The sequence below is a fragment of the Pituophis catenifer genome, unplaced genomic scaffold, assembly GCF_029215685.1.
Source record: "Pituophis catenifer annectens isolate HBS135680 unplaced genomic scaffold, rPitCat1.0.hap2 SCAF_11, whole genome shotgun sequence".
NCBI classification, from domain to species: Eukaryota; Metazoa; Chordata; class Lepidosauria; order Squamata; family Colubridae; genus Pituophis; species Pituophis catenifer.
In genome coordinates this window covers 7,910,964-7,938,365 of record NW_027256891.1, presented here as the reverse complement: position 1 = coordinate 7,938,365, position 27,402 = coordinate 7,910,964, and the positions used below count along the sequence as shown (strand labels likewise).

General features: G+C 43.8%; 1 protein-coding gene and 1 long non-coding RNA gene across 3 annotated transcripts; one reads left to right on the top strand and one right to left on the bottom strand.

The window, feature by feature from the left end:
* Positions 1-483: 483 nt before the first annotated feature.
* SERTM2 (serine rich and transmembrane domain containing 2) lies at positions 484-23,700 on the top strand. Of its 2 annotated transcripts, none has more exons than XR_011600864.1 (3): positions 484-545; positions 1,726-2,143; positions 21,900-23,700. XR_011600864.1 is itself a non-coding variant. In XM_070951822.1 (3 exons), exon 3 carries the CDS (start codon positions 13,515-13,517, stop codon positions 13,791-13,793), a length of 279 nt encoding a protein of 92 aa, XP_070807923.1. In that variant the 5' UTR covers positions 484-545; positions 1,726-2,143; positions 13,316-13,514; the 3' UTR covers positions 13,794-13,825. The 2 variants fall into 2 exon arrangements, 1 of the variants encoding a protein (XP_070807923.1); XM_070951822.1 differs by lacking the exon at positions 21,900-23,700 and adding an exon at positions 13,316-13,825.
* Positions 12,899-13,825, bottom strand: LOC139322653 (uncharacterized). The gene is made up of 2 exons (XR_011600865.1): positions 13,617-13,825; positions 12,899-13,447 (listed from the first exon to the last, which is right to left on the bottom strand). It is a non-coding gene; the product is annotated as an uncharacterized lncRNA (long non-coding RNA).
* Positions 23,701-27,402: the final 3,702 nt, after the last annotated feature.

The following is a 27,402-nucleotide window of genomic DNA, read 5'->3' as shown; positions in this document are numbered from 1 at the left end:
ACGCCAAAGGCGCACTTAACGCTGTCACTTTCCCACCAAAGGTGGCCCCTATTTTTTCTACTTACATTTTTTATGTGCTTTCGAACTGCTAGGTTGGCAGAAGCTGGGACAAGTAACGGGAGCTCACCCCGTTACGCGGCACTAGGGATTTGAACCGCTGAACTGCCGACCTTTCGATCGACAAGCTCAGCATCTTAGCCACTGAGCCACTGCGTCCCTACATTCATCCTTCCTATTGTCTTGTTATTCTTTGGTTTCTTTTTATGGGCTATCCTCAAATCTACTTGTAGTCCTTCAAATTTCCAAGCCCATGCTTTGCCAAGTGATGTCTGCATTTCTGTTTGTTTCTTTATTTACAGAAAAGCACTTGACATATATACAACTCTAAGGATGCAAGTGCTCATAATCTTGTAATCTTGAGTGATCAACAGAATGCTCCTTAGCAAAGAAATAGACTTGTTCTCTGCCTCTTAAAAACACAAACACATAGAAATGTGCAAAGGTCAATTTTTGAAGCAGATGGCCAGGAGGAAGACGATGTAGAGGTAGGTGGATATCTGTTTTAATTGCAGCCACTCTGAAATCTAATTTTCAAGGTTCAGAGAGGAATGCATTCTCAAATAAATTAACACTTTGCACTAAGCCACGGTTTCACCATGCTTTGTGGAATAATTTCTCTTGAACTGCAATGTCTCTCACCATTGATCAGTATGGCTAAGGCTCACAAACTAAGAGTTCACCAATATTGGAAAAATCACCTGTTGTTTGTCCATAATGTCCATCTAGTGGACATTATCTGTAATGGACAATGCAAAACATTTTGCAGATTTCTGAAGCACTAGACTAGGTGCTAAAAAGCTTGGGCCTTGAGATCTACATCCCCTCTTTGTGAGCACCCCAAAAGAATCTGGTTGGCCATTGAGAAAAACAACATGCTGGACTAAGAAGGCCCTTTTAAGTGTCTATGGAGCTTCTCAACCATCCAGATAGTGGTTGTCCCAAAGGTGCTTTTTTCAAAAGGCAACTAGACTTTCCTGTTTTTTGGAAATGTTTTGCTTCTGAAGAACTGAAAAAGCTTCTTGGATAAGAAGGACAAAACTAACGAAGTCCAGTTACCTTTTGGGGAAAAAAACACTTTTGGAACAACCATTATCTGGATGGTTGAGAAGCTCCATAGACACTTAAAAGGGCCTTCTTAGTCCAGCATGTTGTTTTTCTCAATGGCCAACCAGATTCTTTTGGGGTGCTCACAAAGAGGGGATGTAGATCTCTGCCTCTCCTGAAATTATTTTGAGATGCCTGGTTCCAATGTAGAGACAACATTGAGTCTTCAAAACGAATAGCCTTTGACAGAGCTGTCCCCTAGGAATTTAATCAATCTCCTTTTAAATCTACCTTAGTTAATAGCTTTTACCATATCTTTTGGGAATGAATTCCACTAGGTGATAAAATTTCCATTGGAGTTTCTATCGCAGATAACATCAACAAGTCTCTGTGCTTTATTTAACTCCCCAATCAATGAGGATTCTCAATGTTAAAAAAGAATTAGTTCTAGTTTATCTCCTGGCATTAGTCTTGGCTTTTTATCTAGTTGTTCAGTCCAGAAAGGAATCCAGGGCACAGAAAGAGTTAAAGGAAAAGCTTGTCAAAACTTTGCTATTGGTGCCACGAGCATCTCTTTCTCTCTCTCTCTCTCTCCCTCTCTCTCTTTCTCTCATGAAACAGCTGCGTGCAGAGAGAGAAATCTGTTCAAGTCTCTCCACTGTCTAAAGAAAGAAAAGAAGAGAACCGGTGGGTAAAATCAGCTCTCAGTCAGCTGTCCGCAAGGCAGATGGATTTGTCGCCATTCCTTTGCTCCAAGGAAGAATGAGCAACCCAGCTGGAGAAGTGAGACAGCTAAGGAAGAAGCAGTACCAGTTTGTGCCTATCACAGTGCCAAGTGTGAACATTCAGAAGGAACCCTACTTCATCTGTGCTCTCTCTGGAAAGTCACATCTTCTGGGTCTAGTAAGCCCAACAGCAAAGATCTCACCGATCTGGACAAAAGGTGTTTGTAGGACAACCCATAAGATGCCTCTCAAATAGCCCCCAGGTAGAGTCCTTGTGGGGTCAAACCCTTTCGGATTCCTTCCAGCAGCAAAAGGTAATGGGTTATACTTCTTAAAATCTTTTATCTCTACTTAAAAGACTTTCAGTGTATTAGGTTTGCATGTAAAAGAGAGAGGAGGAGTGAGGGACCCATCTGTTAGGAAAGAAGATAAATGAATACTCTCTCAAGATATATATATTAAAAGCATGCATTAAAATATCAGTTTCCTGAATTGGGGAGGAAGCAAGGTTATAAGCCTGTTATACCAGATAATTGATTACAGTGGTAGGTTTTAATTCAGGCAGCAAGGGGGGAGGGCAAGCTGGCTTCGTCTTCCAAACCTCTTGAAATCATATTGCATATTGATCTGTTTTTCCTGAAGTTCTTCTGAGAAAATCAGAGAGTTGATGGCTAAGCCTTTTTTAATTTTAGCCCTACACCATTGTTTTCTCACTCTTGCACTTTTAGTCTCATTCTTGAATTTACACAAACCTCTCTCTCTACACACACACACACACACACACACACACACACACACACACACACACACACACCCTTGGGTAATTTGCTTAGAAAAGTTAATGTTCACTCTCTTTGGGGAGCCTAACAAATTTGCTCATCCAGAACTTTGAATTAGAGAATTTAATGAAGTTTCTTTGCTGAAAGGAATGCTTGTCACTCAATGTCTGAAGCTCTGCTTTATGGGGAAAGCTTCAGTAGAAAATTGGATCAGGAAATAAAGATCCCTTTAAATTCTGCAATTATTTTTTTTTTTTAAAAAAAGCTATTTAGGGTTTCAGATTCAGGCATTTAATACTTTGTTGACCTGAAATCTGAACAGAAGTCCAATGTGCTCCAATGCACTTTATTAAGACACTGGGAATCTAAGAGCTTTGGTTAACTTTATTGGTAATCTTGATTTCCCCCCCCTTCTTTTTATCCTCACAACAATCTTCTGTGGTGGCATGTTAGGTTAAGAAAAGTGCAGCAGTGAGCATTTCCTGGAATGCCAGTGGTCGTTTTCTGAGGCTAAATCATACATGGGATAGGACAATAATATGGACAAGATCAGCAAATAATAAATCAGCATTAGAATACAGAGGTCATTGGCATTTATTTATTGGTTCAATTTATTTATTGATTCAATTTATATGCCGCCCTTCTCCGGAGACTCAGGGCGGCTTACAATGCATTAAGTAATAGCCTTCATACTTTTGTATATGCCTGCTTAGTAGGGCTTTCGGCCCCCCCAAGCGGTGTTCTTTTTTATACAAAGTCAGCTTATTGCCCCCACGATCAGGGTCCTCATTTTACCTACCTCAAAAGGAGAGAAGGCTGAGTCAACCTTGCGCCTGGTGAGATTTGAACTTGCAGTAATTGCAGGCAGCTGGTGCTATTTAACAGTACTTTAACAGTACTGTTATTTATTTTTGGGTATGTCTAGTCTAGTGAAAAGAAGGACTATGAAGTGACATGACAGCAGTGTTCCAGTATTTGGGGGGCTTTCACAAACTGGAGTGGGTCAACTTATTTTCCAAAGCACCAGAGGGCAGAACAAGAAACAATAGATGGAAACTAATCAAGGAGAGAAGCAACCCAGAACTAAGGAGAAAAGTCTTGACAGTTAGAATAATTAATCAGTGGAACAGCTAACCTTCAGAAGTTGCGGGTGCTTCACCACTGGAAGTTTTTAAGAGGAGACTGGACAACCATTTGTCTGAAATGGTACTGACTCTTCTGCTCGTGTAGAGATTTGGACTAGATGACCTCCAAGGTCCCTTCCAACTCTGTTATTCTATGTTATGTTATTCTATGTTTTATTGAAGAAGTATCAGTCATGTGCTTATTCTCAATATATTTAGCCTTGTTTCTTCCCTTAAATTAAAAGTATGATTTGACCGCAAATTTTAGGGGAAGTAGATACTTAAATGCTATTTTCTCCTCTTTGTAATTATTTCCATCTTTTAATCTCTTTCCTTAAATTTAGAAGTGTCCAATAGACACTTATTAGGCTTGGGCTTTTGGATTGCAATAATTGTTCCACTTGAACTCCAGGTGAACCATCTTCCTATCAGGCCATCTAATTTTCAAAACTAAATTTCCACTAAAACATGCTGTAGCAATAATAGTCTTTAAGGATGAGACATGAGCCTCTTTTTCAGGACATTCAGTCCATATTGTAGTCATAAAATCAGGTAGGACAACAAGCACAACATTTACATGGCTGAGTGGAGCCTCATTACTTTTAGTGGCTTTGAGCTGGGGAAAAAGGGGTATTAAATGTGATGTCCTGCAAATAGCAATAGCAGTTAAACTTCTTCACAGTGCTTTACAGCCCTTTCTCAGCAGTTTACAGAGTCAGAATGTTGTCCCCAACAATCTGGGTCCTCATTTTATCGACCTCAAAAGGATGGAAGGCTGAGTCAAACTTGACCCAGTCAGGATCGAACTGCCGGCAGTCGGCAGAATTAGCCTGCAATACTGCATTCTAACCATTGTGCCACCACAGCTCTTCCAAATACTCATGACTAAGCTGGACGGTTTTGGTTTTTGAGCAAAATGAGGCAGAAATGGGATGGAATGAACTTAAGCTTGGAAAAGGTGAAAACAAAACAAAAAGAAAATTAAGGTGCATCTATGGGTGGTCCCTGATTTACAACTACAATTGGGACTAGAACTTCATTTGTTAAGCAAGGTGGTTGTTAAGTGAGTTTTGTCCAATCTTGCAATCTTTTTTTTTTTTTGCTATGGTTATTAAACAAATAATAGCAGTTGTTAGATAAATCACACAGTTGTTAAGTGAATTTGGCTTCCCCTATTGACATTGCTTGTGGGATGCTTAGAACAGAACAGAATAACAGACTTGGAAGGAATCTTGGAGGACTTCTAGTCCAACCCGCTGCTCAAGCAGGAGATCCTATACCAGAGGTGGGCAACTATGGCCCTTTTATGACTTGTGGACTTCAATTCCCAGAATTCCTGAGCTAACATGGCTGGCTCAGGAATTCTGGGAGTTGAAGTCCACAAGTCATAAAAGGGCCATAGTTGCCCATCCCTGTCCTATACCATTTCAGACAAATGGCGGTTCAGTCTCTTCATGAAAACCTCCAGTGATGGAGCACCCACAACTTCTGAAGGCAAGCTGTTCCACTGGTTAGTTGTTCTCACTGTTAGGAAGTTTCTCCTTAGTTTTAGGTTGCTTCTTTCCTTGATTAGTTTCCCTCCATGGTTTCTTGTCCTGCCCTCTGATGCTTTGGAAAATAGGTTGGCCCCCTCTTCTTTGTGGCAGCCCCTCAAATATTGGAAGGCTACTTTCATGTAACCCCTAGTGACATGGTGGGGAATATCACAAAACGAACATTGTCTTACCTGAATGTTCCTTTTCGGAGTACTGCTCCTGCAGTCCATAGCTGGGTTTCTTCATCATCAGTTCCTTTTGACTGGGTGATATTTTTAGACATATCTCTCTTCGCCCTGTGGCCACGCCCCCTGCTCCCATAATGCACCAGTCTTTGAACGAAGGCGCGACCACCTAAGACAGTCCAAGGAAAGCCAATAGGTCGACAATCACAATAAGTCCAGAATGGCCCGGACACCAGTAGTCCATAAACAAAAGCCATACAAAAAAACAAGGGAGGGAATGGACTGCAGTCGCAGTACTCTGAAAAGGAACATTCAGGTAAGACAATGTTCGTTTTCCAGAGTACTGCTCCTGCAGTCCATAGCTGGGATATACCCAAGCTCAGAAATAAGGGTGGGAAACTAAAGGCCCCCGGAGTCCTGCGTCCCCAGAACGCTCTGCAGGACACGACGGCCAAAGGAAGCCTCAGCCGAGGCAAATGAATCCACCCTATAGTGTCTGATAAAAGGTGTCACCGAGGACCAGGTGGCAGCCCGGCAGATGTCAGCAACAGATGCCTGAGTCGCCCAAGCGGCTGACGTTGCTGCACTACGAGTAGAGTGAGGCAAGATCCCAGCTGGGACCTGCCTGGCCTGATTCTCATAAGCAGTGGAGATGCACGCCTTAATCCACCTGCCCACGGTCAATGGAGATATTTTTTGGCCCAAGGATCTTGGATGGAAAGAAATCAAAAGGGCCTCCGTTTTCCGGAACGACTCAGTCCTGCGAATATAACGCCGGAGAGCCCTGCGCACGTCAAGGGTGTGCCAATCCCTCTCACGTTGGTACTTGGGCGACGGACAGAAGTCAGGAAGGATTAATTCCTGAGCGCGATGAAAATATGAGTTCACCTTCGGCAAAAAAGCCGGGTCCAGTCGAAGAACAACAGTATTAGCGTGGAAAATACACAAGTCGTTCCGGATTGACAAAGCTGAAAGCTCGGATATTCGTCTGGCGGAAGTGATCGCCAAGAGGAAGGCGACCTTATAAGACAAGTACTTAAGAGACACAGAGCCCAGCGGTTCGAAAGGGGGACTCATAAGCGCTTGAAGAACAAGGGAAAGGTCCCAGGTCGGATATCGACGAACTGGAGGCGGACGTAAGTTCATAGCCCCATGCAAGAATTCTCTGAGTTGGGGATGTTGAGATAGAGACGAGTAAGGTGGACAGCGAACGACGGTGGACAAGGCAGCAGTCTGTCGACGAAGGGTAGACGGCGACAAGCCCTTGTCCAGGCCAGATTGTAAAAAGCAGAGGATGTCAACGACCTGAGCCGACGTAGGATCCACCAAGTTGTCAGCACACCAGGCGCAGAAGGCCCGCCATGAGGCCTCGTATATGCGCGATGTCGAGGGTCTGCGAGATGCCTGTATAGTGGTTATGACTGAATCGGGGAGACGGTCCTTACACAAGATGACCCGCTCAAACGCCAAACGGCCAATTGGAGCCATCCTGGATCTGGGTGGAACACAGCTCCTTGGCGTAGAGAGAGACGGCTCGTTGGAATCTCCCACGGGGGAAGTATGGACAGAGCCACCAGGTCGGCATACCACGGCCGACGAGGCCAATTGGGAGCCACCAGCAAAAGTTCCGCACGTTCTTCCAACAACTTTCGAATGACTTGAGGAATCAACGGAAGAGGAGGAAAGGCGTACAGAAGGCCGGGTGGCCAGCGGCACCGTAGAGCGTTGTGGTCCTCTGCCATCTGAGTTGGGTAACGCGTCACAAACCTGGGAAGTTGGGCGTTCGCCGGACTGGCGAAGAGGTCCATAACCGGCAGGCCGAAGATGGTGACAGCCTCCTGGAAGATCTCGGGATCCAGTTGCCATTCTGACTGATCTATCAGCTGCCTGCTGAGCCAATCTGCTCTGACATTGTCCACGCCCGAGATGTGATCGGCCTTCAGAGACAGAACGTGACCCTCGGCCCAAGAGAACAGCTTCTCTGCTTCCAGCATCAGGTCCCTCGACCTCGTGCCCCCTTCCTTGTTTATATGGGCCTTGGCGGAGATATTGTCCGTGAGGACGAGGACGTGCTGGCCCCGCAGCAGAGACTGAAAGTGGCAGAGAGCTAGTCGAATCGCTCTCAACTCCAAGAGATTGATGCTCAGCATTTGTTCCGAAGATGACCAGCGGCCCTGCACCATCTGATCGTTGAGATGGGCTCCCCAGCCCAGGAGACTGGCATCTGAGGTCAATGTCAGCCGATCCGGGAGCAGGAACTGCGTGCCGAGAAGAAGGTTGGGACCTGTCCACCAGTTGAGGGACATGGAAATTTGAGGGGGAAGAGGGACCTTGTGGAGAGAATCGCTGCGACCCGTGCGCTGAAAGGGTAGCAGGAACCACTGCAACGGCCTCGTGTGTCTGCGCGCCCATGGCACTATCGAGAAGCACGAGACCATTTTTCCCAACAACTGGGATAGATGTAGTAGAGGAATAGTCCGCTTGGATTGAATGAGCCGAATCAGGTTGCGAATGCTTTCCGCCCTGCCCGGGGAGAGGGAGACCTGGCCCCGAACGGAGTCGATCACCGCCCCCAAGTGTTGAAGAACAGTGGTTGGGTGCAGATGACTCTTTGGGAAATTGATCGAAAACCCGTGGTCCTGAAAGGAGCCGATGACATGGGCCAGGTCCCGAGATGCTTGGCTTCTGGAGGAGGACAGGACCAGGACGTCGTCCAGATAGCACAAAACCCTCACAGGTAACATCCGGAGAGCAGCCGCCACCACCGCCACCAGTTTTGTGAAAGTCCTTGGGGCAGATGACAAGCCGAAGGGCATTGCACAGTATTGATAATGGTCCTCCCCAAGTTGGAAACGCAGATACTGGCGATGGGCCGGGAGGACCGGAACGTGCAGATACGCCTCCCTGAGATCCACAGACTGGAGGAGGTCGCCCCGTCGCACTTCCGCGAGGATGGATCCCAGGGAGTGCATCTTGAACCTGCGGTAGCGGACCGACAGATTCAGCTGCTTCAGATTTAAAATGGCTCTCCAACCCCCCGAATGTTTGGGGACCAAAAAGAGAGTTGAATAGAAGCCCTTGCCATGCTGATCCAGTGGAACAGGTTCTATTGCACGGATAAGGAGTAGGTGGAGTACCTCCTTCCGCAAGAGAGCGGTCTTGTCGGGGGAAAGGTGGGTTGGACAGCGGACGTAGCGAACCGGAGGGCGTCCCAGAAACTCGATGGCCAGGCCTTGAGATACTGTCCGAAGAATCCAGGCATCCTTGGTTGAGCGTTCCCATTGGTGGCTGAAAAGTTGGAGCCGTCCGCCAATGGGATCCTGCAGACAGTAGTCATTTGCCTCGACGGGATTGGCGGAAACCGGCTCCACGGAAGGGGCGTCTGGAGTTGCCGGCTCTGGACCTGTCCCGAAACCGTTGCCTGTCCGATGATCGGTCGGCCCCAGGAAAAAAGTTGCGCTGTGAGTAGGGGCCCCCCGACCCCGACGAGGCCCGAAAGGGCTGACGTTGGGAATAGGGTGCGTAGCGCCTTTCCGGTCTGCGGTATGAAGACGTGGGCATCACTTTCCTTTTATCTTTGTCCTCGATCAAGACAGGATCGAGGGCAGGGCCAAAGAGGTTCGGGGCCTTAAAAGGGGCCGCCGCCAACTTCCACTTTGCTTTGGCATCAGCTCTCCAATTTCTGAGCCAAAACAGTCTGCGAGATGTGACAGACGAGGCCAAGGCCCTTGAGGCGAACTTCACGGAGTTTAATGAGGCATCCGCCGAGTATTCGGTGGCAGCCACAATTTTATTTATATCTTGGTGAAGACGAGTGTCTTCCGGCGGTAGTCTCTCCTGAAGTTGCCTCAACCAAAGCAATGTGGCTCTATTAAAGAACGACGTAGCAGTCGCCGTCCTAATTGTCCAAGCAAGAGATTGGTGCTCCTTACGAAAGGAGAGTTCAGTCTTTCTGTCCTCTGATTTAAGAACGTCCAAAGCGTCCGAAGACAAGAGCGAAGAGGAGGAAAGGCTTGCAATCGGAGGGTCAACCACAGGTAAGGATAATAAAGAGTCCAATTCCGGAGCCCCACAATATAGCTTTTTGTCCAGGCTGGTAGGACCCATCAGAGAACCTGGTTGAGACCAGGGGGACTGTAGGACATCAGCAAAAAGTTGAGGGCATGGAATAAAGTCTTTCCCCGGCTTGGATGACGAAAACAAGGCCTCATGAGGAGCTGAGGAAGTAGAAGGTTCAGCTGATGGGACACCCATATTAGTGATCTGTCTAGCTTTATGCAGCAGAGATTTAAACAGCGAAGGCCGGAATAAGCCAGAAAAGGCCGGGGTGTCCGGAGCAAGGCCTTCATCCTCTGAGAACTCCAATTCCTCAGGCAGCTCCTCCTCCTGCTCAGAGTCCTCAGAAGAGATGTGAGCCATCCGGGATGGGGACTTGGAACGACCAGGAGCTGAGTGCGAAGTAGAGGACGGAGCCGGAAGAGGTTGCTGAAGGACAGATTGTTGAAGACCGGCAGCCAAAATGGAAGAAAGAGCGTTGGACAACGCTGCCTGGAGGTCCACCTGTGGAGTCAGCATCTGCCCGTCTGGACCCCGGAGTCCGGCAGCGGTAGGGGTAAACGTCGCTTCAGCCTGACGAGAAGTTTGAGCAAGAGGTTCAGCAAGTCCCACAGCCGAAACATCTGGTAAGGACATAGAGGTCCTTTTCGATAGGCCACAAGACAGTCCAGGTGGGACCTGAGAAGTGGGGATGTCATGTTCCTGGGCGAGCGCCATACCCCGGTCAGGAGCAGCTTCAGGGGCCAAAGGTGAGTGACCTTGAGGAGGTAGCTGCTGGCTGGATGCGAAAACAGAAGCAGAGGTGGCCAGCCTGGCCCTATCATATTGCCTCTCAAGCGCTCTATGCCGGCGCTGGGCATCTTTCTCCGCCGCTGATGAGAGCCTGTGCTGGTGAGGCTCAGTAGAAGCGGCAGCAGGCCGTCCTCGTGACTTTGATTTGTGCTTGGCCGGGGCCCTGGGTGGGCTGGGCTCCCGCTCCGAGTCAGAGGACAAAAAGGAGTCCGCCATAACAGGGGGAAAGTCAATATATATATGCAAAAAACTTGTGTCTTGTTTGTTTGTCTTTTTTTTTTTTAACTATTATAATAATCAATATTTATGGTTTTTTTTTTTTTTTTGTAACAACGGTAAGAACTATATACAAGAGTTAACGCAGTCTCCTATGATGGGGGGGGGGTGCAGCAGGTAACAAGGAGATGCGGTGGAAAGGAGACCTCAGAAGGCCCCAGCTGCCCAGGCTCCGAATTAGGGAAGGCTGGCCTCTGATCCCAGCACACAGGGATGGCGATGAGGCAAGTCAGAAATCAGAAGTGCTCGAGGGACCCCCCCAAAAAAAGGAGAAAACCATCCGGCACAGGAAGGATCGGAGCGCCTAGCCGAGGAAGGAGACAAAATGGCCGACGCAGCGCAGACGGTCTCAAAATGGCGCCCGCAGCGCTCCGACATGCACAGGCCAGCAGCGGTTAAATCGGGCGAGCTTGGAGTAACAATCGAGGCCAAAAAGCTCGTCCTTCTCCTCAGCTACACGCCCCAAGGGCGCCGCCCGAAGGTCGGACGCCCAGCATTCACACCACCGGCTGCTCGGGACGGCGAATCTCCGCAATCTCTCTGCCGATCAAGGGGCCGTCAATACAGGCAAGGCAAGCTGGCTGCGCTAATTAGGCCTGGCTTCGGCAGGCGCGATCACACACAGACGTCAGAGCCTGCAGGGCAAACCTTGCAAAGCTCCGGAGCCGCCCCTACGAGCCGAAGTCCAAATCAAAGGTGTGGGGGGTGCCTGCGGCGATCCTCAACGCCCGCACTCACACCGGCGGCTGTAATAGAGGGCAGGGGACCGCCCCGAAGGGTCGGAAGCCCCAGCTGCGGTCTGACGGCCGTCAGAGACCTCGGGAGAAAAGCGGACTGGGGCCCCAGCGCCGATTTCAATTCCCTGCAGCTTTCTCCTCTATAGGCTCTTACCGAAGAAAAATACTAGCAAAAAAATAAATAAAAAAGCCTAACGCCAGAATCCTAAGAAAAAGGTTGAATACGAAGAGAGAAACACACACCAGTCTTCAGTGACTGAGTGAAAAGACTGGTGCATTATGGGAGCAGGGGGCGTGGCCACAGGGCGAAGAGAGATATGTCTAAAAATATCACCCAGTCAAAAGGAACTGATGATGAAGAAACCCAGCTATGGACTGCAGGAGCAGTACTCTGGAAAATCTATCTATCTATCTATCTATCTATCTATCTATCTATCTATCTATCTATCTATCTATCTATCTAATCTCCCATTTTACCACACAATAAGTCTGAGTGACTTACAATATTAAAAGATAAACTGTATAAAACCTAATAATTGAAATAAACGCAATACTATAAAAAAATGAACCCAGCTAAAAAGATGGGGAGGGAGGAAGTATGATGACAAGGGAAGATGGGATCTGTTGTTAACCAACCCCCATCAACTACCCCCATATGAAACCTCTCTGTTGTAACTCCAAGTCAACTCGCAGAGCCAAGTATTTAACCTCTTATATAAAAAAGGAGAATTGGAGCTGACCTTACTATGGGGTGTGTGTGTGCGTGTAAGATGTTCCAAATGGCTATCACATGACCCTGGGATGTTGCAACCATCATAAACAAATTTTGATTACGTGATTGTGAGGATGCTGCAACAGTCGTAAGTGCAAAGGCCAGTCGTAAGTCACTTTATTCAGTGCCGTTGTAACTTCAAATGGTCACTAAACTAATGGTTATAAGTCGAGGACTATCTGTATTTCATTAGCTCTGTCCCATGATCAAAAAGCCAGCAAAACAAAAAGTTGAAAAAGACAATCTCGGATACCCTGAAATTAAGGCGAAAAAGCAGAAGCTGCTTTTAAGGTGTAGAGAAGGGAACATTTTTGGCAAAATGGCAAGGGAAATTTTATTACATTTGGACATTTCATTGCCTAAGTGACAGCAACAGAAGTCGTCTTCACATGGTCCCTTTAGCTTTGAGAGAGAGAGGTTTTTGTCTATCTAAACCAGGGGTCTCCAAATTTGGCAATGTTAAGACTTGTGGACTTCAATTCCCAGAATTCCTCATCCAGTCATTCTGGCAATAAGGCCAAGCGCTTATTTCAGGATTCAAAAAATTATAAAGCAGGGTCTTCTTTTCAGGGAAACACAGTACCAGAATGGGACAGCTTTGAAGGAAAACAATGGGAATCACTTAGCTCCATTCCAATGATTCACAAATATCTCATTATCCATGCAATAATTCTATATTATTTTTACAATACAGATTGTTGACAGGCTCAGAGCATCAGGCAAAGAAAGCCTTAACATTAAACTCAGAATTTTTACAATATAGTACTGATTTTGATTTATGATGTTAATGCTGAAAGAAGGCAGAGCTACAACTACAACAACAAAAGTTTATTAAGTAGCCAACTGGAATTCTCAGCAATTGTGAAGCAGTCCATTGGAGAACCACTGCAGAACATGTTAATTGAAATGTCCCTTAATTAACTCATGTCGCTCAGATTAGAGATAAAATACAGTACAAAGGTTTGAAATTAGATTTTGAAAAAAGCATCACCGTGGTTGCTCACTCTGAACTTAACTGATGCTTACTTTTCCGATGAAGACCAAAGATTCTGATCAAAACCAGCTCAATACGGGTATTGACTAAGTCTTCTGTGGATATATCATTAGTTGTGCAATGCTGTTGACTGAAAAGCCCTTGCAAATCTCAGATGTGTGTTTTTCTTTCAAGAGAGAAATGATTGATGATGATGATGATGATGATGATGATGATCTGGGTCTTCTATTTCACAGAGCAAGCAAAGCCTTGGGAGAAGATGACTGTCCATGAAAAGAGCTTTCCAATGCAACTTGAAGATTTATAGCATCTCCGAGAATTTACTTCATACTCCAATGCATGAATCCAACAAGGACCCCTTTCTTGGACTGTGTAAAAAAAGTAGCAACGTGTTTATGAGTGAACGGAGGAGAATGGACAAGGCCTGACTAAGCAATGACTGAACTTGTTTTCAGACACTATGGAAATCTTACTGGCCGTGCTCACCCACACCCAACATTGGCTACAGAAGCAGCAATCGCAGATAAGTATTCTAACCTGTATATGTACGTGGGGCTGTTCCTGACCCTGCTAGCCATCTTGCTCATTCTTCTGTTCACGATGCTTCTCCGCTTAAAGCATGTTATATCTCCCATCACCACATCTCCAGAGAGAACGGAGAACACCCAGGAGTTCACAGATGTGGAAATGCATACTAGGATTCCCAGCCCTTAAAAAATGGGACACAACGGGCTGCACAGAAACATGTGAAGATGCATCTTTTGGTTCACTGGATGAAATGTGGGAACATTGTCCACTGTTGGACCAGCTGAAAACGGTCCAGGCAAATAAGGTTTCAGGACAGCTAAAGGCTGCAATGGACAGGAGCAGAACCCTGGGGAACAATTATGGAGGCATACAATAGATACAGGTTTATAGATTGAGGACCATGATTAGCAACCAAAGAATACATTCCTTGATCCAGTTCTGGCCCAAAGGAATTTATAGATTTTAATAGTCTGTCTTAGATTTATTTTAGCAGCTCTGCCTCTTCAAGGCTTGTCTCTTATTTTCAAAAGATCATCACCATCATCTTCAGTTGGGAGAGAGGGCCTATAGTTTTGCATTTGGAACTGCACTATTAGTTAGAAGGATAGCGATCTTGTTGAATAAAGTTGCTTTTCAGAATGTTCTGGAGGCGTAGGTCAATATAAAGTTGTCCTCCAGGCTCCCAATGCAGCAGGACTGCTTTGGGATTTATGGAAGGAGTCATAGGATGTGGCGAATCAAACCTAAAAAAAGATGGAATATTACATTTCTACCATGTTTTGCTTATCCTTAGGAGTTGCACAGGCACCTGTTGTGATGTTTCATGCAACCAGCTGTCATGCATGCAAATATATGCAAACTGGTAAGATACATTTACATAATATTAAAAAACAACCCAATACTCACCATTTTCATTGATTTCAAAGTGAAAGTCTGGGGCAGTTTATACTGCATATGTTTCTTTGGTGAATTTCTGGATAAACATTTATTACAAGATTATAATTTCGGGATGATGGAATTCCTGCTTAAGCTTGTCTCAGATGTGTCTTTTAGTGCATGATACAAGTGCTAATGACAATTGATGCATAGTTAGTTCTTCGGAGAGGTGGGGGGTGCCACAAACAAGGAAAGCAAATTCTGACTACTTTTGCCCTATGGGATTTACAAATTTGGGTTGCAAAATGAAGACCTGCTTTCCAGTCAAAGGATTCTGGTCCAAACATATAATTACCATACCCAAATAGTTTCTGCTGCCACATCAAAATGCAGGAGCCAAGTCCATTTTGGAAAGTGTGGATTATTCCAGTTTAATAAACAGATTCTGCAAGATTGATGTATAAGCATCTGGATGAATGCTAGTATCAGGATTGGAATGAAGATTCCATATATGTAGTTGAAATAGATTTTAGTAGACACTGATTTCCCAACTGGAGAAACTCCAGCTGGTCCCTATTTAATTGTATTGATTTCCCCTCAGGAAATCAAAAATGAAAAGAAAAAAGTAATAAATACAGATAATAAAGTTAAACCAATTAAAGGTAACAAAATCAAGTCAAACTTATCATTAAATCTAGAACTAAAAGAAACATATTGATCCATTTTCTCATTTTTAGAGTATAGAAACTTTAAAAAACAGAGAATAAACTCATATCCTGGATCCAATCCTGAAAATGAGTGAAATTTCTTTATGGTTATGTAAAATTATCCTCTTGGCCTTACCTGAGGCTCATAGAGCCAAAGGTTTTCACGAGATAACTAACTCCATATTGCAGGAACATATAAGGATAACATTTCTTCCTGAAACTGTATTTAGAGATATAGTGTAACCAAAATGAGGTTATAGCTGGGCAAGATCAGATTATATGACCTTCAGAATTCTTACAGCACCAACATGACAAATTCAACGTCCATCATTTGCAACAATACAAAAAATGTTTACTGCTGCCTTATCTGGGGAATTTTGTTTCAACATTTAAGACTGAAGGACATGGGATTTTCAGGTGGTATCCCATCCATGTCCAATCTTGCTTAGCTTTTGGAGATCATCCAAGAATGAATAAGTGTGGTAAAGATGATGGCCAAATATATGATTGCAGAAGGTGGACAAGAATCTTCAGCAAAGCATATTAATTTAGGGGATGAATAGAAAGTGAATTTTGATGAGAGGGCAGAAAAAATGCAACCCAACAAATACAACTTTGAGAAGAGGGGTATTTTTTTTGTCTTTGGTGACTTCAATCAGTCTTGACTTTGATGATTTCCTGGACAAGTCCTTGTAGTTGTTTTGCAATATTTCTGGAAGCTGTTTGCCATTGCTTCCTTCCTATGGCTGAGAGAAAGTGACTAGCTCAAGGTCACCCAGATTGGCTTTGTGCCTAAGGCAGGACAAGATCTCATGGTCTCCTGGTTTTTAACCTGGTAACCTTAAGTTCAACAACAAACTACCTCTTACTCTGCCTTTGAGTTAGTCTAGATTCCTAGTAACTACGTGAACAAGTCTCTGCAGTTTTCTTGAAAAGATTTTCAAAATCTTGTGCCTCCTTCTTAGGGCTGAGAGAGAGTGATTGGCCCAAAGACACTCAACTAGCTTCTTATGTAAATTCAAATTCTAATGACCAGTCTAATGCCATTAGCCATTACATCAAAATAGCTATCTTCAAGTTTAGTAGACAGTAAATTCTCTTGTCATCTTAACTGCTAGGTTGCACTTTCATTATGCACCAATATAAACTATGATGCTGGCAACATTACAGAAAACCTATACAGATCAAGCAAGGATTTGGTTTGAGAATATGAGGGATAAGATGCTTAAAGAGATGTTTAAAGAGAGATCCAACCTAGAAGAAGAAATTTTCTGACAGTGAAAAATATTAATCAGTGGAATAGCTTGCCTCCAGAAGTTGTAGGTGCTCCATCACTGGAAGTTTTCAAAAATTAACTGGACGGCCATTTGACTGGGATGATATTACATCTCCTGCCTTGAGCAGGGGGATGGACTAGAAGACCTCTGAGGTCCTTTCTAGTCCTACGATTCCAGAAAAATAGTAAACCCAACAACGAGCAATATCTCTACTTAGAGAATTATAGTTTTCTCCAGTCCATATATAGTTGGATATATACAGAATTCAGTAGAACGATGAAAAACGTTGATGAAGCCTTTTGTTGATCTCACCAGCCTTGTACAGATAGTCCTTGATTTATAATCACAAATGAGCCTAGCATTTTCACTGCCAAGCGAGGCAGTTGTTAAGTGAATTTTGCCCCATTTTATGACCTTTCTTGCCACAGTTGTTAAGTGAATCATTGCAGTTGTAAAGATAGTAACACTCATGAAGTTAAACTGGCTATTCCATTGACTTTGCTTGTCAGAGGGTTGCAACATGACCCCAAGACAGTGCAACCATCATAAATATGAGTCAGCTGTCAAGTGTCTGAATTTTGATCACATCACCATGAGGATTCTGCAACGGTTGTGAGTGTGAAAAACTTAAGACTCAAGAAAAAAGAGCTGTGATAGTACAGTGGTCTAAGCACCCTGTTATTAACACAGCTGCCTGCAATTTACTGCTGGTTCGAATCTCTCCAAGGCTCAAGGTTGACTCAGCCTTCCATCCTTTCTAAGGTAGGTGAAATGAGGACCCAGTTTGGGGGGGCAATAAGCTGACTTTGTATAAAAATATACAAAAGTATGAAGGCTATTGCTTAACGCATTGTAAGCCGCCCTGAGTCTCCGGAGAAGGGTGGCATATAAATCAAATTAAAAAAAAAAAAAGACATAAGTCACTTTTTTCAGTGCCGTCAAAAAATGACTAAACAAACTGTTGCAAGCCAAGGTGTTCCTGTACTTTCTCAGAAGGAGATCACTTCATAGCAAACTGCAGTAGGCATATAACTTATCAGGGATGTAGGTCTGGTCTAGAAATAAACTGCCAGGGGAGCTCCTGCTATAGAACACTTATCTGCCAGTATCCCTATCTCTGTTGACTTCGAAATTCCCCAATCCAGTCCATGCTAAAATTAGTAACCACACGTCTCAGCTGTTGTAACAATAACATATTTCTCCAATGTGTCAAAAACAGTGGTGTATTTTGTTAGCAGATACACTGTATTTTTTCTTCTTTAATTCAGGGCATTGCTTCTCCTGTGGGAGTTTGGGCTAATTTGTGTAAGGGGTGGGAGTGGGGAATGAAGATGTAATAATATAACTGTTCTTCATCTGGGGTTGCAGCAGTTGAATAATAGAATAACAGAAGAGTTGGAAGGAACCTTGGAGGTCTTCTAGTCCAACCCCCTGCTCAAGCAGGAATCCCTTTATCATTATTTTGGTAAGTTCCTTCAAATTGAGAACCTGACCTAACAACCCCACCCAGCATACCTACTGCTAAAGGTTGTGAAAGTATAAAGGGCAGGATGTTTAATCTTGAAGAACAGGAGGAAAAGCCACAATCAAGACAACTGTTAAATAAGAGAAATTGGAGTCTGGACGAGAAATGTAATAATTTCTCGTCCAATAATTTCACCTCCCTAGTTCTCATAAAGATTAAGGAGAAGGGAGCACAATCAGGCTTGTAAAATTCTGCTACAGGTAGTCCTTAACATATAATTGCAATTGAACCTGTAATACACTTGTCAAGAAACCTTTATTTACCAACATTTTCCTTGATGTAAGTTCTTGCATTTACCTTATATCCCTGGTTTTCTACTGAGCCTCCAAAAATGTCCATTTTTGAAATTCAAATTTTAAAATTTGTTGGTGAGTTTCCTAAACTGCCTCTTCCATTAAGAACGCAATTTCTTCTTCCACATGTCTTATGAACACCTATGAATGATACCCAAATAAAATTCATATCTGCAATGAGACTAGCAACTTTAAAAAAAAAAAAAAAGACTTTCCTTTCAGTTGTTTAGTGCAGGGATGCAATAATATACTGGACTAAAAACCCAGCTTGGCTCAGACACCAGGCAGAAGTGGGTCATCAGCATCCTGTCAACCCTGAAGCTGACCTGACCAGAGCCATATTGGAGCTCCAGTGTTGCAATATTGTGTTGTGATTCAGAAGGGGCTTATATCAGAAGTTGCAATGCCGGTTTTCTCATTCTGAACCTCCTTTTGCCTCTGTTGGCTGCTGGAGTGAAAGAAAACTGAATTTGTGTTGACCTTATTTCTATTTCAATGTCATCGAAGTGCAGGTAGTCCTCACTTAATGACAGGATACTTAGTGACTGTTCCAACAGACCTCCCCATTATTATTTATAACCTGAATTCAAAGTTCTGACAGCTGGGGCCCCTCACTCCGCAGTCATACCAATTGCCACTGATTATGTCCTGGCAATTTTTTTTTCATCTCACATTTTCACCAAAGACAAAATTAATGGATCTTTTTGAAATGCAGCAGGCAAATCCCAACAACCTTGAGCTCATTGAGGGACGGAAAGTCATAAAGTAGGTCAAATCAGGCAATCTTCTTGTGATCATGTGAGCTGATCTTGCATGTGGGTGAATGATAGGGGGGCTTGGGGGTGCAGAGGGAGTTTACAAGCATATTACATCTTTGCTAAGCATGCTGGGAAACCGTTTTATAATTGGCATTCAAGATTTTTAGAATTACCTGAGGGGGGTTGTCTTTTATAGGATGCTGGCATTTTTCAGCACACAATTCACATCATAATTAAGACAAAACGGTGGCTTAAACCCCTGGCGGAGAGTAAACACCATAATTGGTGTTCATTTGAACCATGCAAATACACCGGGATCACAAACCAGTTCTCTTAACTACAGCAGCTTTTGGAGAAGAGACCAAAACAGGCAAAAATGCTGTTTAGATGATCAGTCAAATCATCCTCTTCCAATATGGTATCTTCATAATTTAGGGAGCTACAACACACACCATCCTAGGAAAATAATCTATATATATATAAGCAAAATACCACTCATGCATCATCACAAAATCTTCAGAACCATAAAGCCTACAAACTTGAAATTTGCCACGTATGTTTCTCTTGGCTTCTAGGTGCTCACTAAGAAAGGATTTTTCGAAATGACCATCAGAGCATTAGTATTTCTTATATTATTATTAACATGCTCTGATGCTAAGGAGTTCTACTCCCCCTTCGCACCTGAAAAGAAATCTGTTCCAAATGCAAAACACAAGCAGAGGAGAGGAGTTTCAGTTTCAGTTTTATTTTCACAGAAGCAAGCAGGACATAGAAGAGTATAGGATAAGGGAGGCTTCTGTGGGGCAAGGCTGAGGGAGAGAAGGGGATAGGATAGGAGACATTTCTGTGGGGCAAGGCTGAGGGAGAGATGGGGAGAGGAGAGGCCGATTATAACTACTCATTAATTTTCAAGCTGTGTCAATTTATTAAGCCCGATCACATAGTTTCGTAGTGGAGCACGGATATTCAGCTAGTAATATATAATATATAATATGATATGATAAAAGATGTTAAAACTCTAGAAAGGGTACAGAGAAGAGCAACAAAGATGATTAGGATACTGGAGGCTAAACCATGTGATGAATGGTTGCTGGAATTGGGTATGTCTAACTTAATGAGAAAAAAAAGGACTAGGGATATGATAGCAGTGTTCCAATATCTGAGAAGCTGCTACAAAAAAGATGGAGTCAACCTTTTCTCCAAACCCACTTTGTTGTTCCAAAACAACTCCAACCAAGTACTCGCAGATGAAAGCTTTATCAAAGAGAGATCCAAGCTAGAAATAAGGACAAATTTCTTGATAGTGAGATTAATCAGCGGAATGTTTTGCCAGCAGAAGTTGTGGGTGCTCCATCACTGGAGGTTTTAAGAGATTGGACAACCATTTGTCTAGAATGGTATAGGGTCTCTTGTCTTGGGCAGAGGGTAGGATTAGATCACCTCCAAGGTTCCTTTCACCTCTACTAGTCTATATTCTGTAGATAATGACATGACCTTCAGTTTATATTGGCTGGGTACCCTTGGAAAGGATTGTCGAACCTGAAGTTTTTGTTATGTCAAAGTGTCATGTTCATTGAGCCTTCTATTTTTTATTTTGCCTATGAATGTCAGAAGCTGCACAAGCTACCATGTTTCCCTGAAAATAAAACCCAGTCTTATTTTCTTTTGGGCTCCGAAATAAGCACTGGGACTTATTTTCGGGGGTCTTAATTTTTTTGAGCGCCACCTCCATGAGGTGGGTTGTGGTGGAGCTGCCTGACACACAGACCGGTTTACCTCAGGGCCTCATGGCTCCATGCCCTGACAACTGCCTGGTGGCGGCAGCACCAGCAACCATGTGTAACAGGAGCCCATGTGGCCACCGGCTCACTTCTTCCAGCACCAGTGCAGCACCGGAGCAGGAGGTCAAGTGACACTGCCAGGCAAAACACTCCGTTACCAAGCAATCCATAGGTGCCCAAATACTTTTCACCCAGACGGAAAAATGAGGGAGACTGAAAGCTTTATCTGCTTGCAAATGGGACACTTTGAAATGGAATGTCCCACCTGCAAGCAGACGAAGTTTCATCTCCCTCTGGGCGAAAAGTGTGTGGTGGAACCTGTCTCCCCACCCTTCTGCGCTCGGACTTACAGGTATCTGCACTGCGCCAAGGGCCCAGCAGGCCATGCCCATCCCCTGGGCTTATTTTTGGGGTAGGGCTTATATTAGGCCCACCCCAAAAAACCAGGCTAGGGCTTGTTTTCAGGGTGGGTCTTATTTTCGGGGAAACACTGTAGTAATCATCTGGAATGCTGAGTTTGAAGCATGACGGAATAAAACATGAAGGGGGCCATAAGGAAAAAATAGAACACATTCCTTACTTACAAATGGGAAAGATTTTCCCAATCCTCCTCCTTTGCACAATTTATAGCATTAACAACGGTCATATTTAAATTTTGGGGAGGAGTTTGGTCTCCTTTCATGTCCTTTTTTCAGAGGCGAATCTGTTCCCAAATGAAGTACTTCTATGCACCTATCTGCAATTACTAGTTTACAACTGTGCCTATGGCATTCAGAGGTATCTTTGATAACAATGATGATGCCGGTGGCGTCCCTTCAATTATGACAAAAATAATCAGGTGGGGGTTAAAAAATGTGGGGTAAAAATCTTACTGCTGCCAAGGGAAGCATCCTATTGCAGATACCCTATTGGGGAATTGTAAATATGATGAATTGACTTCCTTAGAGGTGGGAGAAGATTTTGTCGATGATGATGATGAAAAGGACCATATATGGAAAGACACCTACTTTGCTGGAACCTGTCAAAGATCCCATGTGAAACCTAATTTATTCTTTTTTTATTTGTATACTTCCAGGAGACTACAACTTAAACAAACAAACAATTTAATACCCCTTTCAGCTTTGGAAGCCATATTAGGCCAGAAGCTTCCATGCTGCCACTTTCTCATGTGTGGGAAAGTGGGAAACTCCTGGTGCTAAAGAGGGGTCATGATTCTCAACTAGGGGGCCACTTTGGATTTTTAAAAACCCTCCATTTGACTAGGAGACAATTCTGTTGGCCAAGAATGAAAGCTGATGTAGAAGACTATGTGAAAAGCTGTGCCACCTGCGCCACCATGAATTCCAGACCAGGGCAGCCCCCTGGGCTTCTCCAGACCATGGCCAAACCCACCAAACCGTGGAAGGAGATTGCAAAGGACTTCATAGTCGAACTCCCTGACAGCGGAGGGAACAAGGTGGTTTGGACCATCATTGATTTATTCTCCAAACAAGCACTTCACTGCCTGCAATGGACTACCCTCGGCCAAGAAGCTGGCAAAGCTTTTCGTGAAGAATATCTTCAGACTACATGGGATTCCAAGGAGAATAATATCAGATCGCGGGGTCCAGTTTACTGCTAAGTTCTGGAAGGAGTTCCTGCGGTTCATTGGGTCATCCCAGGGGCTTAGCTCAGTTTTCCACCCATCGACTAATGGATCGGCTGAAAATTGAACTCAATGGTGGAACAATACATTAGATGTTATGTAAATTATCAACAGAAAACTGGGTGGACTTATTACCATTCGCAGAAGTGGCTTATAATAATGCAGTACACAGCAGTACTGGGTTGACTCCTTTTCAGATAACTACGGGCATGGATTTTGTGTCGATGCCTGAATTGCCTAGAGAGCCGCCCACTTCTATGTCCCTAACAGAATGGATGATCTCGTTGAAAAAGGGTTGGGAGAATACTAAGAAAGCTTTAGCTGAATCAGCGGAAAAATATAAGGCCCAGGCTGACAAACGCCGGTCTCTCCAACTAACTTTCCGAATAGGAGATAAGGTGTATTTGTCAACCAAGTACCTAAGATTGAGGTTACCTAGCAAGAAGTTTAGACCCAAATTCATAGATCTCTTCCCTATAGTGAAAATGATTAACCCAGTGACCATCCAACTTAGCCTCCCTCGCATATTAGGGAAAGTACACCGAGTTTTTCACAGTAGCTTATTGAAACCAGCAAGAGAATCTAACTTAAGGCCCTTACCAGCTGCTTCCCCCCCTCCTTTCATAGTACAAGGGGAGACTCATTATGAAATGAAGGAGATCCTTGACTCTAGACTATACAGGGGTCGGTTTCAATATTTGGGACACTGGAAAGGGTACCCATTGTCTGAAGCTACTTGGGTGAAAAGTTGGGATGTGAATGCTGATACACTAGTAAAGCAATTTCATGATAAATTCCCTGAGAAACCAAAAGGTCCGCCTGGAGGGGGGAGAGGGGTTTAAGGGGTCCTGTACAAGGTGTTAACCCCTTCTTTTGTGTTTTGTCTGTTTTATTTTTCAGGATGTGTTTTTTTCTGCAGGGGTGGGGTGGGGACGCCTGTCAACTTTGGAAGCCATATTAGGCCGGAAGCTTCCATGCTGCCATCTTCTCACGTGTGGGAAAGTAGGAGGGGGGATTTAGTAGAGGGGTTGTCTGTAGACATAGTAGCATTCTTTCTGTCAGTCAAGGTCAGGGCGAACCTGCATCTGGAGAAGGAGTGATCGGAGTGATGTCTTGAGACGTGACGGCGGTTGATTGGAGCATGTGATCGACTGAGGAGTGAGGGGATGGTTTTGGGGGTTTTAATTTACTGAGGGAAAACCCGAACCTCTCAGATTCTGGTTTTCCCAGATGTGCCAGTTTACCTATTCTAGTAAATAGAATTTTGAAAAATGATTGCTTCAGAGTTTTACTTGGAGTTGGGATTTTTCTGGAATGCTGACAACCCAAACAATATAAAATAAAAACCCAAACAATAGAAACATGTCAAAGCATAAATTAGAATGCTAAAATAATTAACAATTTAAAAACTGTTTTTATATGATAAGAGATCCCCCTTTACAGATCTTCTTAATGCTGAGAAAGGGGGTTTTTAATGCAAGTCTGGAAGGAGTTATTTCCAAAGCCTGGATAAACATTTTCCAGAAGATGTCAGGTGGAAAGAATCAGGACTGCAGGTTAAGTTCCGGTTAAGATAATTTATTGCTCAGGCACAAAAGCAATAGTCCACTAAACTTCAGCACTAACTTGGCACTAGAGTCAGTAGAATTCAAGAGGTGCTGGGCTTAGACCGCTTATGGGAACATAAGGCCTCCAGGCTGTTTCTTCTCTTGACTCCACCCCTCAGGTTCTACCTGTCTTTCTCCCGAGTCAAAAGTCACCCAGGAAGTGTTTGAGCATTTTATGATAGGAAATTCTGAAAAGCTTGATTGTATCATTAGTCCTTTCTCATTAGCCATCTAAAAAGTAGCAGGCATGGATTGAACAATGCAATCAGTATTTCTGATGGATGCTGTCTACAATCTGGGGTCAGTAATGAGCTGTGTCAAGGAGAAAGCCTATTCTTTTCAGTGAGTCCATCTATTTATTGGAGCAGTATTTCTCAACTTTGGCAACCTCTAGATGTTGCCAACCTCTTCAACTCCCAGAATTCCCCGATCGACAGAATTCTAGGAGTTGAAATCCACACATCTTAAAAGGTTGACAAGGTTGAGAAACACTGTAGAGGACTGACTTAAGTGAAATTTGACCCATTCTTGACTGGAGGACAATACTCATATAACATGGCTGCCTAAATGAGCATAGCAGCTTCATGTTTCATTGGGTAAAAATAATCCTCTTCTGTCTACTGCCGACAGAATTACAGGTAATCCTTGACTTACAACAGTTCATTTAGTGACCATTCAAATGGCACTGAAAAATGTGACTTGACGTTTTTCAGTTACAACCTTTGTAGCATCCCCATGATCATGTGATCAAAATCCAGATGCTTGGCAACTGGTTCATATTTATGACAATTGCAGTGTCCCAGGGTCACGTGATCCCCTTTTCCAAACTTCTGACAAGCAAAGTCAATGGGGAAGAGAGATTCACTTAAGTTACTAACTTATCAATTACCATGATTCACAACAACTGTGGCAAGAAAGGTTGTAAAATGGGGCAAAACTCACTTACCAAGCAGCAATAGAAACTTTGGGTTCAATTGTGGTCCTAAATCGAGGACTATCTGTATAGGGGCTTCTCAAATGCTTATGCATGATTGACCCAGTTGTACATAAAGAGGGCCAGGTCCTACAGTATTAACACCTTGCTCAAAAACAATCTGCACCTCCTGCGTGGGGTGACGGTAATGGCAATGGTGTATGGTATTTAACCACCCTGCAGTCTCAAAAGATACATAAATGCCTTTACCTCGGTTATGGAAAAACAAAACCAGCCAAAAACACAACCTACCTTGAACCTGAACATGCAATCCTAGCAGCTAATGAGCACCTTGGGGCAAGCTGTTTATAAACAGAAAACAATCAAAAGCCTGAAATGTATCCCCAGCTGAACCATGCAGGCAGCTCTGCTTCTCTGTGGCAACTCCGGCCTGACTTCAGTTTGTTTTAAAGCTAGAAAACAGAGAATCTGCCCAAAGCTATGAGGTTGAGGGAACTGGGATATGTCTAGTCTATTGAAGAGAAGGATTGGGGTGGTGTATGTGAGGGAGAACTGCCTTCCTACACAGATAGTCCTTGACAATTAAGCCCAAAGTTTCTGTTGTTAAGTGAGACATTTGTTAAGTGAGTTTTGCACCATTTTATGATCTTTCTTGGCACTGCTGTTAAGCGACTCCATGCAGTCAATAAGTTAGTAACCCAGTCTTTAAGTGAATCTGGCTTCCCCATTGACTTGCTTGTCAGAAGGTCACAAAAGGTGGTCATATGACTCTAGAACATTGCAACTGTCATAAATATGAGTCAGTTGCCAAGCAACTGAATTTTGATCACAGGACCACAGGGATTGCTGGAATGGTTGTGTGAAAAACAGTCATAAGTCACTTTTTTCAGTGCCGTTGTAACTTGGAATTTAGTGAACAGTCACTAAATGAACTATTGTAAATTGAGGACTACCTGTATTTGAGGGGCTGTCATAGAGATTAGGAGCTTGACTTACTCTCCAAACCACTTGAAGGCAGGACAAGAAGCATTCAGTGGAAGCTTATCAAAGAGAGATCCAACTTCCTGAGAGTGAGGAATTAATCAATGGAATACAGATAGTCCTTGACTTACAACAGTTCATTTAGTGACCGTTCAGTTACAACAGCACTGAAAAAAGTGATTTATGACCATTTTTCACACTTATGACCATTGCGGCATTCCCCATGGTGAGACGATCAAAATTCAGACGCTTGGCAACTGGCTCATACTTATGACCGTTGCTGTGTCCCAAGGTCATGCAATCCCCTTTTGTGACCTTCTGACAAGCAAAGTCAATGGGGAAGCCAGATGCACTTAAAAGACCAGGTTACTAACTTATCGTCTGCAGGTATTCACTTAACAGCAGTGGCAAGAAAGGTCATAAAATGGAGCAAAACTCACTTAACAAATGTCTCACTTAACTTTGGGCTCAATTGTGGTTGTAATTTGAGGATTACCTGTAGTTTGCTTCCCAGGGTTGAGGGTGCTCCATCACAGGAGATTTTCAAAAATGGTCCACTGCATCTTCCAAAATTCTACTTGGTGTGCCAAAGAATGGCTTAACTGCAAGCAAGATCGTGACTTATTCCCTTATGATTGTGGTCTGAACAGGTCACAAAAAGGAAGGATTGGTACCTTCTAGATACATAAGGACTTTGGTTGCCACATTTTATTATTGTGACAGATAGTTCTTGACTTAGAACCACAGTTGGGACCAGAAAGTCAATGGTCAAAGTCAAAGTCAAAGTCAAAGTCACTTTAAAACCGTGTTGCTCACTCAAACACTGCAGTGATTCACTTAACATTTGTGGCAAGAAAGGTCATAAAATGGGCAAAATTCACTGAACAACTTTCTCACTTAGCAACATAAATGTGGGGCTCAATTGTGGTCATAAGCTGAAGACTACCAATTTATTTTATTTTTTTTTAATTTCCAATTTATATACCGCCCTTCTCCCTGAGGACTCAGGGCGGTGTACAGCCAGAATTAAGAACATGAAATACAAATATTAAAAAACAATTAAAATATATATAAATTTGGCCCAAAAATTAAAAATCACAAACCAATTAAAACATTTAAAATTTCTTCTTAAGCCAGCCCGGCTTGCTGGAAAAAGAAAGTTTTAAGGGCACAGCGGAAGGCACCAAGATCTTGGATTCTCCTTATCTCTGGGGGCAGCTGATTCCAGAGGGTGGGTGCCTCCACAGAGAAGGCCCTCCCCCTGGGGGCCACCAGCCTACATTGTTTGGCTGATGGCACCCTGAGGAGGCCCTCTCTGTGGGAGCGCATGGGTCGATGGGAGGTCGTCGGTAGCAGCAGGTGGTCTCGAAGATAGCTAGGCCCTATGCCATGAAGCGCTTTAAAGGTGATG

Bases quoted from the DNA above. Each gene is read 5' to 3' on its own strand.
- SERTM2 (XM_070951822.1), top strand. From the start codon at position 13,515: ATGACTGAACTTGTTTTCAGACACTATGGAAATCTTACTGGCCGTGCT.